This window comes from Petromyzon marinus, chromosome 68 (assembly GCF_048934315.1).
Source record: "Petromyzon marinus isolate PM22_M1 ecotype Great Lakes invasive population chromosome 68, UKy_Petmar_22M1.pri1.0, whole genome shotgun sequence".
In the NCBI taxonomy this organism is placed as follows: Eukaryota; Metazoa; Chordata; class Hyperoartia; order Petromyzontiformes; family Petromyzontidae; genus Petromyzon; species Petromyzon marinus.
The window spans coordinates 3,614,674-3,635,110 of record NC_133734.1 but is presented as its reverse complement, the minus strand read 5'-3'; the positions used below and the strand labels follow the sequence as shown (position 1 = coordinate 3,635,110).

General features: G+C 47.2%; 1 protein-coding gene across 2 annotated transcripts in view; it reads right to left on the bottom strand.

Moving 5' to 3' along the window:
* Positions 1-20,437, bottom strand: part of LOC116956967 (tumor necrosis factor receptor superfamily member 6-like) — an 80,176-nt gene that overhangs the window by 52,808 nt on the left and 6,931 nt on the right. The window contains exon 1 of one of the 2 annotated variants that reach the window (XM_032978868.2): positions 18,620-18,824. The exons of the other annotated variant lie outside the window; for it this stretch is intronic. Coding sequence (XP_032834759.2) covers positions 18,620-18,670 — 51 coding nt within the window. The 5' untranslated portion in view covers positions 18,671-18,824. Of the gene's footprint in view, positions 1-18,619; positions 18,825-20,437 lie in introns of those variants that run through there. 2 annotated transcript variants of the gene reach the window in all.

Below are 20,437 nucleotides of genomic sequence, written 5' to 3'. Positions count from 1 at the left end.
GACCATGACACCACAGACAAAGACAACGAACCCCCGTGTAGCCTTAACAGATTGTAGGGGCAAGTGCTGTTAGCGAGCAGCACCTATGAAGGTCGGCACTGTGGCACACGAGGGGGTGGGTGGCCAGCACCACGCCCGGCCGCCTTTGTCTCCCCAGTGGCAATGTTTACGCACCGCACCAGGTACAAATTTGAGGCTGAGTCGACCTAGTGGAGGCCCAGAACTGGTTCAGATAATTGTTGCTGGTGTTGGCCGTGAGCTGGAATCAAACCCGGGCCGCCAGGTTGTTAGCGCAGCGTAGCGCTGACCACGACACTACACAGACACACAGGCGCACACAAAGACACATGGAGACACACGCACGGGGAGAGAGAGATGCAGACTCCACATATACAGCAGGCACCGTCAGGGTCGGAATCGAACCCACGACCTCCTGCGTACCAGGCGAGGGGACATAACATCTCGCAGGGTCTGGGATCGAACCCACGGACCTCCTGCATACCGAGCGATGTAGCCAACATCCTGTCAAATCTAGCCTAGAGCATGGCCTGGCGTACGAGATCCGATTGGGTTCGGACGCATTTCCGAATAAATTTGACTTCAAACGACGCTGAGAATGTAGCCAGGAACGCCGAGAATGTGGTTCAAAGTCAAACTCAAAAATCCTAAAAATAAAGAAAGACATCATCGCCATCATCGCCATCATCATCGTTGTCACCTTCATGAGCTGCTGACTCTCAGGTTCGGGCGTTCACACCTCCGGTTAGCGCGGCTGGTTACGTACGGTGCTAAACTATTTAAACATTCACACACGTACATGCATTTGTAAACCATCCAAGGTATGAAACAATAAAAAATACCCTTTTTGGCAATAAAACAGGTGTTAAGATGTTCAAACATCAAACAGAAAAATTTTGCAAGGAATCCTGTTTGCATTCACCACGCGCACTTGTGTTGAACATGCAAACAAAAACGCGCTCTGACAATATGTGGCATTGTCTTTGAAACTGATTGGCCTACACCAGAGACAGCCTTCCTTAGGGCCTGGTCTCACCAGTGTCAAACTAGAGGACGCCAAAAGGCGAACAGGTATTTGGAATTCATATATTGGTTCTTTCGGAAAAGTCACGTAGAAGGGAAATAATAAAATAATACAAATAAAACAATTATTTGTTATTAATTATTTCCCTTCCACGTGACTTGCCGAAAGAACCAAGAATATGAATCCCTGCAGTCACGAAAGCTTTAAATCGAAATTTAAGGTATTCGGAACATTTCTCTGGGAACGATTCAAAGGTTCAATCACTGCGATTGTGACCCGGTTGTTTGGCGTGCCCTACGTTCCGTGGACTGCCCGTGCCACTTGCGAGCAAATGGAGTGCCGTGGTATCTGAGATGTTATCTTCCTCGCCTGGTACGCAGGAGGTCGTGGGTTCAATCCCGTGACCCGGCAAGATGTTATCTCCCTCGCCAGGTATGCAGGAATGCATGGGTTCGATCCTGGCCCTGACGATGCCTGCTGCTGTATATTCGGAGTTTGCATGTCTCTTTTCCTGTGGTGGTCGCGTGGGAAGTCTCATCACAGCATCAAGAGTCCAGAATCTGAATGAGTATTTATATACTGCAGTAGGAATCCGATGAGCTATGAATCTCCTTGTTCACAGATGGCCCAGTAGAGGGCACAGGGTCGGATCGTTATGACAACAAACACAATACACACAAACACACAATACACACAAACCACACAAACACAAACCACACAAACCACACAAACCACACTACACACAAACACACAATACACACAAACACAATACACACAAACCACACAAACACAATACACACAAACACAAACCACACAAACACACCACACAAACCACACAAACACAATACACACGATAGGAGTGCAAAGTATAGGAGAGGTAAACAAATCACGCAAATAAAAATACAAATGAAACCAAAACTTGTTTTTAATCTAACCAGGTGTAAGGCCCCACTGAGCTACTGTGTAGCTCTTTTTCAGAAGCAACTCGGCCATCACACAATGGTAGCAGCTCAACCAAGTGGACTTGGAGGAGGATTTTTATGATGATTTCTCCACAACTCTGTGGCTGCTGCCTGATGCTGCTGCTTGTAATGTACTGGCGAAACGTCACGGATACTCGAATTGTAAATGTCGTAGTGGGGTTACTCTCCAACACGCAACAGGTTAGTGCTGTACTAGTATACTACACTATACACTACACTATACACTACACTACACACTAGTGCTGTACTAGTATACTACACTATACACTACACTACACACTAGTGCTGTACTAGTATACTGCACTATACACTGCACTATACACTAGTGCTGTACTAGTATACTGCACTATACACTACACTATACACTAGTGCTGTACTAGTATACTACACTAAACTACACTACACTATACACTAGTGCTGTACTAGTATACTACACTAAACTACACTACACTATACACTAGTGCTGTACTAGTATACTACACTAAACTACACTACACTATACACTAGTGCTGTACTAGTATACTACACTAAACTACACTATACACTACACTACACACTAGTGCTGTACTAGTATACTACACTAAACTACACTATACACTACACTACACACTAGTGCTGTACTAGTATACTACACTAAACTATACTAAAATTGTGATTTTTTTTCATGGGCTTACTCCAACACGCAAACCGGCTAATGCGGAACTAGTAACGAATTAGCAAGTTTTGTCTACGTGACAAACCCATTACTCGTACGCTGTGGCGGGCTTAACGACACATTGAGATTTACCCGATCTAACCGACGTAAACCTCTTGTGGATAATATTGGTCACGAAGGCCGACGTGAACATCAAACATTTGCACGAACTGTGCGATTGATTGACCACCGAGGGCCGTTTTGGCGGTTGAGTTTGTGTTGTTATTGAGCCATCCGTGGCAGGATTGGGCAAAGCTTGAGCTGAAGCAACTTTCCACTCACGGCTTAGCATGCACGCACGCATGTGGTTGGTTACACAGAGGTTGTGAAAGAAGTTCTACGTACGTACGTGATTGATGATGGTGGTGATTTTTATAGTGGTGATGAGGGTGGTGATGGTTGAATGAGGAGGCTTATCGCTCGGAGGTTCGGAGAGCCGTGCGGCACTGCAAGGATGGGTGGTGGTCGCAGGTTACTGAGGAGATGGAATTTGCCTCAGTAGTCTGCGATCACAAATCACTCTTTAATTCCATCAAAAAATAAACTTGCAGTGCTACACCTATCACCATTCTTAAGGTAAATAAAGCTGATCTTCTAACCCCAGGACCAGTTTTTCTAAGCATTTCTAAAGTCTTGGGGGAGGGGAAATCCCTCAGTCCAAAAAACATCTTGGTGCAAAGTGGGGATGACCCTGCTGAGGCTGCGGTGCCTCAAATATTGGAAGAAGTCACCCCCTGTGAGCTTCTGGCTCAAGTGCCATCTGTTGAGGAAGTACTGAAGGCGATCCAGAGTCTGAGACCAGGAAAGGCACCGGACAGATATTCTATTCTCATATTTTGGTACTGGCAAAGGAGGTCCCATGATGTGGGATTGCTCCCTGTGGATTCAAACACGCACGGACATGCCCCTTGTCGCTATGAACCTGCCAGCTATAAACTTTTTTCGTTGTTTCCAGGTATAAGGCCCCACTGAGCTACTACGCAGCTCTTTGTTTTCACAAGCATACCAGACCATAACAAATTATATTATCATCATCATCGTGTAGAAATTCATACCAGCGGCCAAATATTATGAACGCATAGAGAAACATTATCAAAGACACAGACCCATATAGATTAGTGACCTCTACTAAAACTATTAACTATTTTATATTTTACCAGGTAAGGCCCCACTGAGCTATGTAGCTCTTTTTCAGAAGCGACCTGGCCACCATCACGTAGTGATAGCAGCTCAACCACGTGGCTGATACCATCACCATCATGACGTGGAAATGTATTGCAGTGAAATACTCGGAACGCATGACGTTGATTGTAAATCTGGAGGGGATAGAGACGCAGACTCCAAATATACAGCTGCAGGCATTGTCAGGGTCTGGATTGGAACCCACGACCTCCCGCGTACCAGGCGATGGAGTTAACATCTCACGGCCACCACGGCGACAGTCAAGGATGTTAACGTGCGGCGACAAGACAAAGGGGTCGAGGAAGTGAAGGGATGGAGACAGTTTCACTTTTTCTCATTCCCCGCTTCCCTTTTCTATCCATTGTGGTGCCAGGGTAGCTATGAGGTAGGCAGGAGGTCGTGGGTTCGATCCCGTGACCCTGACTATGCCTGCTGCTGCTGCTGTATATTTGGTGTCTGCGTCTCTCTCTCTCTCTCTCATCATTATCACGGTGGCTAGGAGATGTTAACGACCTCGCTTAGTCCTCCGGTTTTTTCCCTCCACATTTAGAATCAACGTCTCTGCGTCTTTAAATTATTATGGGCATCTCTGTGGGTGTCTACGGTTCTCTATGAGTCTGTAGAATCGTGCTTTTTGAGTATTTGTGATAGCCAGGCTGCTTCTGAGTCAGAGCCACATAGCTCAGTGGGGCCTAACCAGGTAAAATAAAAAATAGTTTAGTTTAATCTATGGGTATGTGCGTACTAATATGGGTCTTTATGCATCTGTATGGATCTCTATGTAACTATATGGGTCTCTATATGGGTCTCTGTATGTATATGGGTATGTATCTACATAGGTATCTATATATCTACATGGGTATCTATGTATCTCTGTGTCTCTCTGTATCTCTGTGTCTCTCTGTATCTCTGTCTCTATGTATCTCTGTGTCTCTATGTATCTACATGGGTCGCTGGGTCTCTATGTATCTCTGTGTCTCTATGTATCTCTGGGTCTCTATGTATCTACATGCGTCGCTGGGTCTCTCTGTATCTCTGTGTCTCTATGTATCTCTGTGTCTCTATGTATCTCTGGGTCTCTATGCATCTCTGGGTCTCTCTGTATCTCTGTGTCTCTATGTATCTCTGTGTCTCTATGTATCTCTGGGTCTCTATGTATCTCTGGGTCTCTATGTATCTACATGGGTCGCTGGGTCTCTCTGTATCTCTGGGTCTCTGTGTATCTCTACGCGTTTAGAGTGTTTGGCTGCTGCTATAAATGCCCACGTGATTTTTGATGATGATGATGATATCAGCCACTTTGTTGAACTGCTGTCATGGCGTAGTGATGGCCAGGTACCGCTTCTGAAAAAGCTGCACATCAGCTCAGTGGTGGCCTTAGGGTCCGTCCATAAATGACGTCACGCATCTAGGGGGGGGTCAGACATTTTGTGACGATGTGTGACGAGGAGGGAGGGGGTTTGAGAAATGTGACGTCACATATAAATGCACAACTTTAAATATAGAATTGTTATAACAACACTAATTGTTATAACAACACTCCTACAACATCAGAGTGCAGTGCCACATTAAATACGCACTGCAATGACAACAATAGTTTAAAGTTTTATTTTCAAAATGGAAATATGGTTTTGGGGGGGGAGGGGGGGCAGATCTTTGTGACGTCATATTTGAGGGGGGGGGGTCTGACTATTTGTGACGAGGGGGGGGGTAAAAAATCGCGTGACGTCATTTATGGACGGCCCCTTACACCTGGTACAAAATACATCGCAACAAATGACTTCAATAGGTATCTACAGATGGGGAGGGTTCAAAGTGGGCCTGGCCACACGCACAGACAGAGACGTCACGTGACTTGCTGGAGGTTCTGAGCTGGTCGAGATGAACGCGGACGAGCGGGAGATCTCGCGGTTCCCATCGCGGCGAGTGGTGGCGCAGCGGTTAGCGCTACGGAGACCCGAGTTCGGTTCCCGCTCACTGCCACCACCACCGCTCAGCGATAGCGGCGATGATCTGAAGCGGTCCTGAGGTCCTCCCCTAGGTCGACTCGGCCTCAAATGAGTGCCCCTGGCGCAGTGGTGTTTGTGTCTGGTAAACATCGTCTACTAGGGGAGACAAAGGCGGCCGGGCGGGCGTGGTGCTAGTGGCCACTCACCCCCTCTGTGTGTGCCACAGTGCCGGTAGCCTTCATAGGCGCTGCTCACTACTAACAGCACTTGCCCCACAAGTCTATTACAGGCTATACGTGTGTGTGTGGTGGGTGTGTGTGTGTGGTGTGTGGTGGGTGTGTGTGTGGTGTGTGTGGTGGGTGTGTGTGTGTGGTGTGTGTGTGTGGTGGGTGTGTGTGTGGTGTGTGTGGTGGGTGTGTGTGTGGTGTGTGTGGTGGGTGTGTGTGCGTGGTGTGTGTGGTGTGTGTGTGGTGGGTGTGTGTGTGGTGTGTGTGTGGTGGGTGTGTGTGCGTGGTGTGTGTGTGCGTGGTGGGTGTGTGTGTGGTGGGTGTGTGTGGTGGGTGTGTATATGTGTATCCCTGTGTAGTGTGGTGGGTGTGTGTGTGGTGGGTGTGTGTGTGTGGTGGGTGTGTGTGCGTAGTGGGTGTGTGTGTGGTGGGTGTGGGTGGGTGTGTGTGTAGTGTGTGGTGGGTGTGTGTGTGGTGGGTGTGTGGTGGGTGTGCGTGGTGGGTGTGTGTGTGGTGGGTGTGTGTGTGTGGTGGGGTGTGTATGTGTGGTGAGTGTGCGTGGTGGGTGTGTGTGTGGTGGGTGTGTGTGTGTGGTGGGTGTGTGTGGTGGGTGTGTATATGTGTATCCCTGTGTAGTGTGGTGGGTGTGTGTGTGGTGGGTGTGTGTGTGTGGTGGGTGTGTGTGCGTAGTGGGTGTGTGTGTGGTGGGTGTGGGTGGGTGTGTGTGTAGTGTGTGGTGGGTGTGTGTGTGGTGGGTGTGTGGTGGGTGTGCGTGGTGGGTGTGTGTGTGGTGGGTGTGTGTGTGTGGTGGGGTGTGTATGTGTGGTGAGTGTGCGTGGTGGGTGTGTGTGTGGTGGGTGTGTGTGTGTGGTGGGTGTGTGTGGTGGGTGTGTATATGTGTATCCCTGTGTAGTGTGGTGGGTGTGTGTGTGTGGTGGGTGTGTGTGTGGTGTGTGTGGTCGGTGTGTGTGTGTGGTGGGTGTGTGGTGAGTGTGTGTGGTGAGTGTGTGTGGTGGGTGTGTGTGGTGGGTGTGTATATGTGTATCCCTGTGTAGTGTGGTGGGTGTGTGTGTGTGGTGGGTGTGTGGTGTGTGTGTGTGGTGGGTATGTGTGTATCCCTGTGTAGTGTGTGGTGAGTGTGTGGTGTGTATGTGTGTATCCCTGTGTAGTGTGTGGTGTGTGTAGTGTGTGATGGGTGTGTGTGGTGAGTGTGTGTGTGTAGTGTGTGGTGTGTGTGTGTATGTGTATCTCTGTGTAGTGTGTGGTGGGTGTGTATTGGTGAATCTCTGTGTAGTGTGTGGTGCCGGACTTCCACTCCCTCTGTGTGTGTTATAGTGACGGCCTTTATAGACACTGCTGCTGCTACTCGTTACAGCGGACAGCCACTTGCCCCTTCAGCTACACACACAACTACACACACAGCCACACACACACAGCTACACACACACAGCTACACACACAGCTACACACACAGCTACACACACACAGCTACACACACAACTACACACACACACAGCTACACACACACACAGCTACACACACAGCTACACACACACACAGCTACATCCACGTCGTTTATGCCTCAACCCACCCCTGCCTATTCACGCTTCCTACTACTGCACTGTACAACGATTGCATCATCGCCACCACAGCCATCACCACCATCACTAACTTCACTACTAACATAACCATCACTACCATCACTACCACCATCACTAACATCACCACCATAACCATCACTAACATCACCACTAACATAACCATCACTACCACCATCACTAACATCACCACCATAACCATCACTACCATCACCACCACCATCACTAACATCACCACTAACATAACCATCACTAACATCACCACTAACATAACCATCACTACCATCACTACCACCATCACTAACATCACCACCATAACCATCACTACCATCACCACCATCACTAACATCACCACTAACATAACCATCACTACCACCATCACTAACATCACCACCATAACCATCACTACCACCATCACTAACATCACCACTAACATAACCATCACTACCATCACTACTATCACTACCACCATCACTACCATCACCGCCACAACCATCACTACCATCACCACCATCACCACCACCACAACCATCACTAACATCGTCTCCATCACCATCACTACTATTACCACCATAACCATCACTAACATTATCACCACCACAACCACCATTACCATCACTACCATCACCACCATCACAACCACCATAACCATCACTACCATCACCACCATCACTACCATCACCACCACACCCATCTGGCGAACTACCCACGGGCACGGGAATTCCCCTTTTACAAAGTAAATGTCCCTTTCACAATGAGGACTCGTTATAATAAATAATGAATGTTTTTCGTGCATGTGCAGGATCGCGTAAATATATATATAAATGCGTGTCGTCAAACTCACCACCATCATCACCACCACCGTCACAACCACCACTCGACACAGCCAATCAGTAAACGAAAGGTGGCCAATTTAGTGAGTTAAGCATACTAACCGGTGTGTGTGTGTTGGGAGAGTAGTGAACCCACAACATCTCACAGGGTCCCGGGATCGAACCCATGACCTCCTGCGTACCAGGCGAGGCAGTTAACATCTCATAGCAACCGGTGGCGCCCGACTAAGTCCGGTGGTTTCCGTCGACGCTTGGATGGATATCCTAAAACAAACAGGGGGTCGTATTGCCATAGCCAGCTGCTATTCTTTGTTGACTCTTTCCACATAAGGCAGCTGTCACAGAGCGGCTTGTTCCGGTGAGTGGCGTTACTAAATACTAAACGATGTCTATCTTATCAGGTAATTCCCGATGAGCTGTGTAGCTCTTATTCATAAACCACGTGGTCATCACAAATTATATCTCGACCAAAGTGGCTGATATCATCATCACGTCGAAATGTATGGCACATTTTTAATCAGCTCATCAGCTCATGCTGATTAAAAATGTGCGGGGGGGGGGGGGGGAAACCGGAGGACCCAGATTGTGAGTCTGTGGCTCTCCGTATGTTGAGTCTATGGCGACCTTCAAACTCGCCGCATCTGAAAGAACCTGGTTTCAGCAAGGTTCAAATTTGGGCAACTGAAGCCAGGATTTTAAACCAGCATCATGGCTCCACTTCCAAGACCTCTCTGACCTGCCCGTTCACCTCTTTGTTACTTTTGGCAATACAAGTGTAGTGTCGGAATAGGTTTTACCCTTTTAACTGGCACAAAAACTGACACCTTTATTCAAGGCATCGTGTTTGCAATAACCACAACACAAGCAGTCAAAATGCAAACAAAAAAGACAACTCTGATAATATGCACTGTCCTTGAATTTGATTGGTCCACACCCGAGACGGCTTTTCTTAGAGCCTAGTCTCCATTGGTGTTGAACCAGAAGACGCCAAAAGGCGTACAACTCAAAAACAGCGCACTATCAGAGTATTGAGGGCTCGGGGTTAGCATTTACATTATGAGACCTCCTTTGCCAGTAACAAGATATAGGAATAGGTTTTACCCTTTAACATGATGCCTTGAATAAAGGTGTCAGTTTTTGTGCCAGTTAAAAGGGTAAAACCTATTCCTATATCTTGGTACTGGCAAAGGAGGTCTCATAAAATGTAGTGTCATTTATGATGGCACTATAGTATAGCGACAGTACCGTGTGAGTGTTACTGTATGGCAGAGCCTCTCCCTGGCACCTGAATGAACATACCAGGGAAGAGGCTGAGTAAACACGAGGTGGCGCGTGACTGGATGGGGTGGTAACGAGGACCAGGGAGAGGGTGAGAGGAACACGTGATGTGGGTTCTGAACTGTCACGAAGGATCTGGAAAAGGGGCGTGGCCAAGGGCAGAGCCTGGCCATGCCACAGGGCTAAAGCCGAGCCCCAGGGGGGACCGGAGTTGGTCCTGGCTGGGAAGAAACCTCCGTCGTCGTGGTCTTCGGTCTTCGCACACGTGGACCAGGCAGCGTGTTGGCTGTCCTGGTCCAATTTAGGCGTTGTCCCATCCAGAGAGTAAATTGCCATCTCCCCCAAGTGTTCGTGTTTTTTTGTTTGTTGTGGTTGCACCTGATTCAAGAGCCGAATGGCTCACAGGGCTATACCAAAATAAATAAACTGAAACATAGGAACGGTGGTTCACCACCCTATGTCGTTATCCCGTTAGTGTTAAGAGTTAACGTAATGTTCGTTAATAAAACGTGTTGCCTCCAAGTTCAAGTGTGCGCCTCGAATTAACTCATTACACAAGCAATCCCAGACTTACGGACATCCACACTTACGAACATTCACACTTACAAAAATCCACCCTCATGAACATGCACAATTATGAACATTGACACTTAAAACATCCTCATTCACACTTACGAACACCGGTGTACAGCCAATGCGTTCAGGATGCTTTAAAAAAGTGAACACTTCTGATAATTTGCAACAATGCCACGAGAAACATGCCTCCGGACTCTGGAGAAGATTCCAGGCATGTGTTAACAATGATGGCGAACAAGTGAAGACTTTTGGACTTTTTGTTACAGTGTATTATCCGTTTTTTGTACATGAAAAACGAAAGTTCCGTGTAAGTGTTAACATTTTTTCAAAGCACCCTGCATTTGTGAAAAATGAGAACATGTGTTGTTACCCTTTTATGGTAGTAATAAAACAGCTGTGCTAAGATTTCAAACATACAAATCGATGAAACAGCTTTTGAAAGGAATCAAGTTACTGCCGCATTCACCACGCACGGGACTCGTGGCAAAGCATGCAAACGAACATGGCTCTGATAATAGATGATGCATTGTCTTTGAAACGTATTGGCTAACATCATAGACCGCAGGCATCTCCATGGCCTCGTCTCACCACCAGTGTCAGTAGACCAGTTTCAAAAATACATTAGTAATGTATCCTTTGTGTTTAATATTCATAATGTAATTACATACTCTTTGGTTCTATTGGGTAAAGTCACGTAGGTGAAAATAAAATAACAAAAAATAACAAAAAATCACGACGTTTCGGTGACAACACAGCGGCCTTCATCAGGTGAAGGGACGAGACTGTCTGGAGGACAGTGCTGGAGTGAAAAAAGCCACGCTCAGATCACGACCTTTAAGCTGTATGAGAAGAAACAAAGCGCCTTGACAAAGGAATTAGCATATAATTTAGCATTGAAATGGCTAATTGAAATAGCTAAGTTAAAGTATACACATCCGCAGAGGCACCCCTTGACAAAGGAATTAGCATCGAATTTAGCATTGAAATAGCTGAGTGATTAGCTTGTAACTGGTCACAGAAATAGCTATGTTAAAGTTAGAGTATATACATTCACCGAGGCACCTAGTACTCATCAAACAGGAGAATTTAGCGAAACACAACCACTCTCAGACATCGGACCTGTGTGCGAGCTAACAAGGTGTTCTGACAAAGAAATTAGCATAAAAATTAGCATTTGATTGGCGGATTTTAGGAAAGAGGTGGTGTAAGTGCCGGTGGACTCGCAGTTTGGCGCGGGGGGGGGGAAGGGGGAGGGGGGAGTTTACCTATTGATGGTGTGAAAAGGGGGAATTTATAAGAGCTGCGAAAGTTTGGGGTACCACTACTTGAAAAATATACTGTACCATTGAAATTAGTTTAATGTTTAGTTCGATTTAGAACATCTTTCCAATGGTTGCTTAATTTGAAACCATCCTCTCGGTTGAAATTGTGTCTGTGTTTGTAGATCTGAATTGCTTCATGAACAAATCTCTGATAAAAGCCCGTGGGTTTGCAAAGAACCTTGGTATCGGAGAAAATTATATCGTGATCCCCCACAGTGTTGTAACAGTGATCAGCCACGGCAGAAGAATTCGTTTTGCCGTGTTTCAAATCTGATTTGTGCTCGCGAATTCGGTCAGAGACATGTCGCTTTGTCTCACCGATGTAGCAATCACCGCAGGTACAACTCAATTTGTAAACCCCGGGGTACTGTAAATCAGGAATGACATCCTTCACGGATGGGATCAGATCACGAATTTTGTGTACTGTATTGAACCGGACCTGGATCTTGTTTGTTTAGAATTTTGGAAATCTTTTTTTTTAGTAACGCCTGCTATATATGGTAGTGTGATGGTTTTGACCGGAGTATCAAGTGGTTGTTTCTGTATGGAGGGAGAGACAGCTTGGCGGATGGTACGGTCAGAGTAACCATTCCTTTTGAGGGCCAGGTGTACATGTTTTAATTCACTGGTCAGGTGGTGTTGGTCCGAAATGCAATGAGCCCTATGGTATAAAGTTTTGATGAGATAATTATTTTGGGCTGGGTGGTGGTGGGAATCAAGTTTCAAGTAGGAATCTGTGTGGGTGGGTTTCCTGTAGACAGAATGCCCCAATGAGCCATCAGGTCTCCTCTCAAACAGAACATCTAAGAATGGTAGCTTGCCATCTTTCTCCACTTCCATGGTGAATTTGATAGCGGGATGTCTGGAATTGATGTGGTGTAGGAAAAGGTTCAGAGCTGGGAGGCCATGTAGCCAAATGACGAAAGTGTCATCCACATATCTCTTCCACAGGGAAGGTCGTATCCACGATCAACTCCCCTACCTATAGACTAGCCCGTTTTCTGTCAGATACCTTGCTGCCTTTCACTGGCAAGACCGCCTCAGCAGTACTCAACTCAGCCCAATTGGTCTCTATGGTCAAAGACGTTGTACTGTCCCCTGACGATATCCTTGTCAGCTTCGATGTGGTCTCTTTGTTCACCAAGGTCCCAGTACCTGATACCATTGAAATAATTGAAAATTTGGTCCAACATGGACTAGACCCCGACACACCTGCACTGGTTAGGCACTGCCTCAACAATACCTACTTTACTTGGAATGGCTCCTTCTACAAACAAAATGAGGGTACCCCCATGGGATCCCCCTTATCACCAGTGATAGCCAATATTTTCATGGAGAAATTTGAATCAGACGCCATCCAGACTTCCACCCTCAGACCTTCCCTGTGGAAGAGATATGTGGATGACACTTTCGTCATTTGGCCACATGGCCTCCCGTGCTGTCTTCGTGTACTTGTCACGGTCCCTTCACCTGATGAAGGCCACTTGTGTTGTGGCCGAAACGTCATGATTTGTGTTGTTTTATTTTTTTACCTACGTGAACCAAATAGAACCAAAGAGTATGGATCCTTGCAGTCACGAAAGCTTCAAATCTAGAATATACGTGTTGCCTTTGAAACTGATTGGCCTACACCATATACACCATATTTGCAAATTTTAGTAGAAGATTATGACCTCTAACATGTCTGTCAACCCGTTACCTTATTACAGACCAATTCAGACCTTAATCCGACAGTCCCATCACAAGGGAGAAACACAAATAGACGAACAAAAGTTTGCCCATATTGAAACGGCTGTACACCATAAGGGCTTGAAAACTCAATTTCCTCTGTACAAGAGAATACGGGGTAAACGGTATGGGTTGATGGCTATGCTCTAATGTATATGTAGTGCTAATACTTACGTGATCCGGGGGTAGAAATACCCAAGGGATCCCAGGCTACTTTTCAAGATGACGTCACGAACGAAAGGAAAGAGAGGGCGGGGGCGTGAGAGTTTGGGAACTCTCGGGGGGGGGGGGGGGGGTGTGACGTCACCGGAAGAGGCGGGGCTGTGGGGGCAGCTTCCTGGTGGGATTTGGAGTGGAGTGGTCGCACGCGGCGCGTGAGCTCGTGGGCAAAATAAAGAGGAGTTGTGTCGTCTCAATCTTCAACTGGTCTAATATCATTCATAATGGAGGTTTGTTTGGGTTAGAACGCGTAAATAAATGTGTCGTTAAATCCGCCACCACCCGACATAGCCAATTAGTAAGTTTTGTCACGTAAACAGAAGATGCCAATTCGTTACTAGTGAAGTGACATAGTCACTAAAGTACGTAGCATGGGATGCTCGGAGAGAGGAGGATTACGTGTGCAGCAGCCTGGTCTGCCAGTGAGACACGTGGTGGCAGAGTTTGGAACCTTCTGACGAGAGCCAGGAGGGGGCGTGGCCGAAGGCGGAGCCTGGCCATGCCGGGGAGGATAAAAGGGAGGCTCCGACACTCAGTCGGGGCTGTTGTCTGGGAAAGGAACTCATCGTGCTGCCGTTGTCCTCGTCTTCACCTCCTCGACGTCGTTGGTCGGGTAGCGTACGGACCGTGGGTAGTTATCCCCTGTGGCTGTATGGACCGGAATAAATGGATGTGCCTCCAACTCTTAGTGTGTCTATATTGATACACGACACTAGTACAGCACACCGGTGTGTAAATGTCGTTGCTTTGCTCTCCAACACACACTATATTACTACGAGTGTTGTGCACATACAACGTATGTAAATGTGCATAACATTTTATATAAAGTACAGCATTGTCGAGTAAATGCTACCGCTGATTCAATAATCATCGGTAGCATCAAGGTCAGACAGAACACCGGAGATTATTTTGGTCACATACCCTCAAATCCACCGCTGGCGTGGTGGCGGGCGGTGCGATTCCACTCCTCGCTTCCCGCCCCGTGCGCGTGCAGTGAAAGTAGCCAGTGGCAAAGTGCTGAGTGCGAATCGGGGGGGGGGGGGGGGGCGGGTTCCGCGTACTCCGAGACCTCACCTGCACTGCGCCAGTTGTCATCGCGCAACAAACCCGTTCGACGAAAACAATAAGTAAGGATTACCCCGTTGCCTGAAATTGTGGGCCGGTGTGTTTGGCGCGTGTCCACTGGCAAACTGATGACGAAGCGGCCGGCTGTGATGATTCAAAAACTGTGGATTGGAGGGAGATTCCCCCCCCCCCACCTACGCCACGTCGCGCCATCCACCCAAGTGGGGAATTATTTGAAAAAGTCCAGAAAAGTTTTGGCCTTCTTAACAAGAAATCATAAAATTTCACCTCTTGCGATCGCGCCAACAGATCTACTAAACTATGTAAATGCTTTTTTTTTTATTTTAGCAGGTAAGGCCTACTGAGCTACAGTATGTAGATATTTTTCCCAAAGTGACTTGGCCATCACAAATGAAAGCTCAACGAAGTGACTTATATCTTCATCATCACCATTATTGCCATCTCGAAATTGTATAGCAGCAGCCAAATAACTCTAAACTCATGATCCACAGAGACCCCATAGACACAGAGACCTGCAGACTCACACAGACCCCAAACACTGACAAAGAGACCCATAGACTCACAGAGAGACCCATAGACTCGCACAGAGACCCACAGACACAGAGACAGCAACAACAGCCATTCGCCATTAAGTGGTGGTGGTGTCACCACGGCGCTTGTACCAGGCTATGAGAACTTTAAAGCCACATGAAATGTCAAACGCCCGCTGGCAGGTCACGGGACAGACTCTGCAGGTGCCATGGATTGACTGACTGGGATGACTGGCCAAAGCATCACCTGTACCCCCTACTGTGCCAACTTGCTGTGTTTTAGCTGCGTGTTGCTCCGTTCGTTGTTGTGAGCATCGCTTCTCTGCCCTCCGTTGCTGCTTGAGGGCGACTCCCTCCAAATGCCCAGAAGCAGCAGCCTTCACGAGCCTCCTCCACAGAGGCTGATCTTGAAACCGCTGGTACCAGTCATCGGCAAGTCCACTCAGCTCCACATCCTCTTGTACCACATCAATCCATCTCGTGCTGCGCCCATTTAGCCCCCTCTATCCGGCCAAACAAAAGCTGTTACGGCATGCGGTGGCTGGGCATGTGGGCTATATGACTCGGCGAACACGGCCTTGCCTGCCGGAAGAGCTCAATGATGGGATTTTGTCCAGATCTTTCAAGGATTTGTGAGCTCACACAATCCAGCCTACAGGGGGTCCACGTTTCACAAGCATAGAGTAGGAAGGACATAATTGTGGCCGAGAAGACCCAAAGCTTCGTGTGGAGCAACAGACCAGGTAGCCTCCACACAGCATTACGCAGCCGAAGAAAATATAATGCTGCTCGACTGATTTGGAGTGGGATCTCTGCTGCCAAACCAGAGCTGGTCATAAGCACACTGCCCAGGTATAGTAACCCTCTCTACACAACTACACCATCAATGGGAAGCTGAGGGGGTGGAGTGTCTGATGGCACAAAATACCCAGGCAGGTGGGTCTGATGGTAAGACCCCACCTGCTGAACCTGGCATGCTCCAGGTTCAGCATCAGCGCCTCCAACTCCTCAGAGTGAGCAGCAATCACGAGATCATCAGCATACATAACATGGTTGACCAATAGGGAGCCATCCATTAATGGCACCCGAGCATCCATCAGCCTCCCATTGTATCTGTACCAGATGGAAATTCCTCCGGTACAGCCATGGAAAGCTTCTAGAATTACGTGGTTGAAAAATATGTAAAATAATGTAGGTGCCAGAGGATATCCCCGTTGCACTCCAAGGTGAATAGAGAATGGCTCCGACTCCTGGCCACGTAGCTTTACCTGGGCCTGCCCACCATCAGGGACTCCGAAAGCATGAAGAACAACCCAGAGCCCAGGCCTACTGATGGTATCATTAGGCCTTGACCAGGTCAATAAAGCAGAGATGTAGGTCTTGTTGGAATTCTCTACATCTCTGAAAGAGCAGACGGACAGAAATTATGGCATCTGTATAGGACCGTCCTTTCTTGAAACCACATTGGGGCTCCGCAAGCCTCTCCTCAGCGTGCCTGGCAAGGTGATGTTGAATAATCCTTGCCAGGACCTTTCCCGGCACACTGAGGAGGGAGATGCCCCTGTAGTTGTTAAAGTCTGTACGGTCCCCCTTCTTAAAGAGGAGGACGACCAGGGCATCCTTCCATTCCTGCGGAACCCATTATTTAACGTCATATAGTACAGTTTTCACAGACACGCCACCCGCCCTCAGCATTTCATTTGGGAGATCATCTCTGCCCGCCACTTTTCCAGATATCAAACTCTGGATTTCCTTCCGTACTTCCTCAACTGATGGCACCTCAGCCAGCCACTCAAAGGGGTGACTACTTCTTCCAATATTTGAGGCACTGCAGCCTCAGCAGGGTGATCCCTACTTTGCCCCCATGATGATGTCCTGTCTAAGGTATTCCCCTCCCCCAAGACCTCACATAAATGCTCAGAAAATCTTCCAACCTATTCTTGCGGGTCAGATTTTGGATCACCATTCTTTCCCCTAACGATGGTTATAGGTGTGAAGCTGCAAACTACTTTTTTGGATGGGAGTGCGCCTGTCGCTTTTTCTCAACCATCCTGAACACCTCCTCTGTCAGCCAGGGTCTCTGGAGAGGTCTGGACCGCGTACCTAAAGCAGCCATTGAAGCTGCATGAGTCACAGTCCTAAACCTCCCCCATTTACCGTCGATATCCAGAGTGGGGGGCGATGCCAATCCAAAGAGAAAGCGATGATGACCCATAGACTCGTCACACAGGGACTCATCCAGAGACCCACCGAGACACAAAAGACCCACAGACTCACACAGATAACCACACACTCACACAGATACCCTCAGAATCGCACAAAGACCCACTGACTCACACAGACACACACAAAGACACACAGAACCCACATACTGACATATAAACTTACACTGACCACAGATACCCACAGACTTACACAGAGACACAGATACCCATAGACTCACACACAGAGAATCACTCTCACACAAAGAGACTCACACACACACAAAGAGACTCGCTCACAGAGACTCATACACACACAGAGACTCTCACGTACAAAGAGACTCACACAGATAGAGACTTACTCACACACAGACTCACTCACACACACACACCGAGATTCACATACACAGACTTACTCTCACACACAGAGACTCACACACACAAAGAGACTCACACACAGAGAGACTCACCCTCACACAGAGATGCACACACAGACAGACTCGCTCACACACACAGAGATTCACTCTCACACACACAGAGTGACACACACACAGACACTCACACAGAGACACACACACATAGAGACTCAGAGACACAGAAACTTACACACAAAGATACTTACTCTGACACACAGAGAGACTCACACACACAGACTCACTCACATACACTCACACCGAGACTCACTAACACAGAGACATACTCTAACACACAGAGACTCACACAGATACTCACCCTCACACACAGAGAGACTCACACTCACAGAGACTCACGCTCACACACAGAGACTTACACACACAGATACTCACACAGAGACTCACTTTGACAGAGACTCACGCACAGACTCACTCACACACACAGAGACGTACTCTTCCACACAGAGATTCACACAGAGACTCATACACAGAGACTTACACACACAGAGACTCACACACAGAGGCACACCCAAACCCAGCTGCAAACGATGATGATCCATAGACTCATCACCCAGAGACCCACAGACACACCAAAGACTCACAGACTCACACAGAGACACACAGAACCCACAGACTGACACAGAGACTCACAGACCCACAGACTCACACCGACACACAAAGACCTGGACACTCACACATAGAGACACACAGAGACCCATAGACTCACACACATGAGACTCACTCACAAGAGGACTCACCCCGAATGCCACGATTAGAAGTGCAACGATCCAATGCAGCACTTGGGTCATCGTCGTCAATTCCTTTAGAGTCGCGAGGCCATCAACCTCGACTTCATCATCGGTGGATGGCGGTGGATGGGTCGACCACCGCACAAGCGAAAGGAAATGTCCCTGCGTAGACGTGGCTCATGTAGTTCCCCTTGAGCAACGTGACCTCCCCAATACCACACCCATCATGACCACTGCGATTCGGGGTGACGCAGCGCCATCTGGCGGGCTGAGTCATGGCCCTAACAGCTTTTCATTTCCCCTTCAGAATCATCAGAATGTCTATTGTGTCGATGGCTTGAAATCCAATGAGCTGTGGAGTGCACGGCGCTCAGAACGTTACGACAACACATTGGGTCAAACGTAACATCTCTTAATGTTCGACGGCTTGTGCACCATATCTTATTTATTCACGATGTACTCGCAAATAAATCCGCAGACTACCTGCTGGATCTCCTCTCTGTTTCAAGGAACAAAATTGACCTAAGGTCTTCGCTCATTTACCAGCTTCACATTCCCCTATTGCCGTACAAAAAACTGGAGGAAGGGCCTTTGCGATTGATGCCCCCAGGGTCTGAAATGCTATTGCCAATAAACTGCAACTTGAATCACTACCAATGAGATCTTCACTCAAAACTGCTCTAGAGGAGTCGTACACCCCTAGCTGCCACTGCTATTCAGTGGCCTAAAATACAATAAAATGTTTTGCTCCGGATGACCGCTGCAAAGTATTAACTGTATTTTGATTCAGTGTGCTGATCTTAAAGGTGCGTTGAAAATTTTTGATACTCCGACTGATGCTCCTGTTGTTGTGGAGTGACTCATGCAGTCAGCTATGGCTATAGGGTTTGGTGTTACATGTTATTGTAGTTTATTGTGAAAATTCGGTCACAGTCCCTATGATCACTGTTACATTGCTTTTATGGATTTATTTTGGTGATTTCGAAAAGTTTTTTTTTGGTTTGCCCATGTTTGTTTGTTGTAGTACGGAGTTAGACTGATGGCCTTAATCTAAGTTGTCTTGTGGTTGTGGTTATTTGATTTGCATCCCACTGGGATTTTTGCACACAGCGTTGGTGTACGGTGCTTTTTCTGAAATATTTAGCTGTTTTTTCTTGGATTTTCTGTTTACGCAAAGTCACAAAGTCACTTTAAGATGTTTTCTTGTTCATGTTTTAGTTTTTTTGTTTGTTGCGGTTGCACCCGATTCAAGAGCCGAATGGCTCACAGGGGCTATACCAAATAAATGAAACTCAAAACAACAACCGGAGTGCAACAGCGCATTTCATAGGGTCGAGAGAAAAATGGCGCCACTCAGTAAGGAACCTCCTGGATTGATGTTACCACATGACCACTACGGTAGTCATTTGAACGACGCTGACTTAGAGAAGAAGAATTTAAAGTCTTTGCAGGAAACACACTAGCCGAAATTTGGTCACAGTTGATTGTCGATAATTTTCCAACAGTGGCAGATTACGTCGGATGAAGAGATTCATGCTCTCCCTATTTATTTCATGAAGGAGCATTTTGCTTCTCAATGGGAGAATGAAGAAGCATACATTTTGATTCTTTTAATGATTGCTATTTAACATTTTGATTCTACCAGGGCTTTTCATTCTGTGGAATGAATATCTGATTGTATAATAATTACTTTTCATATTTGATAACTATAAGAGAATTTCAATATGATATTGTGAACATCTGCAGTTTTAGTTAGACGTTGAATATTTTCAAGTGAATTTTATGCGAAAATTTCAGCTTTTCAACGCCTCCTTTTTAATATGTGTT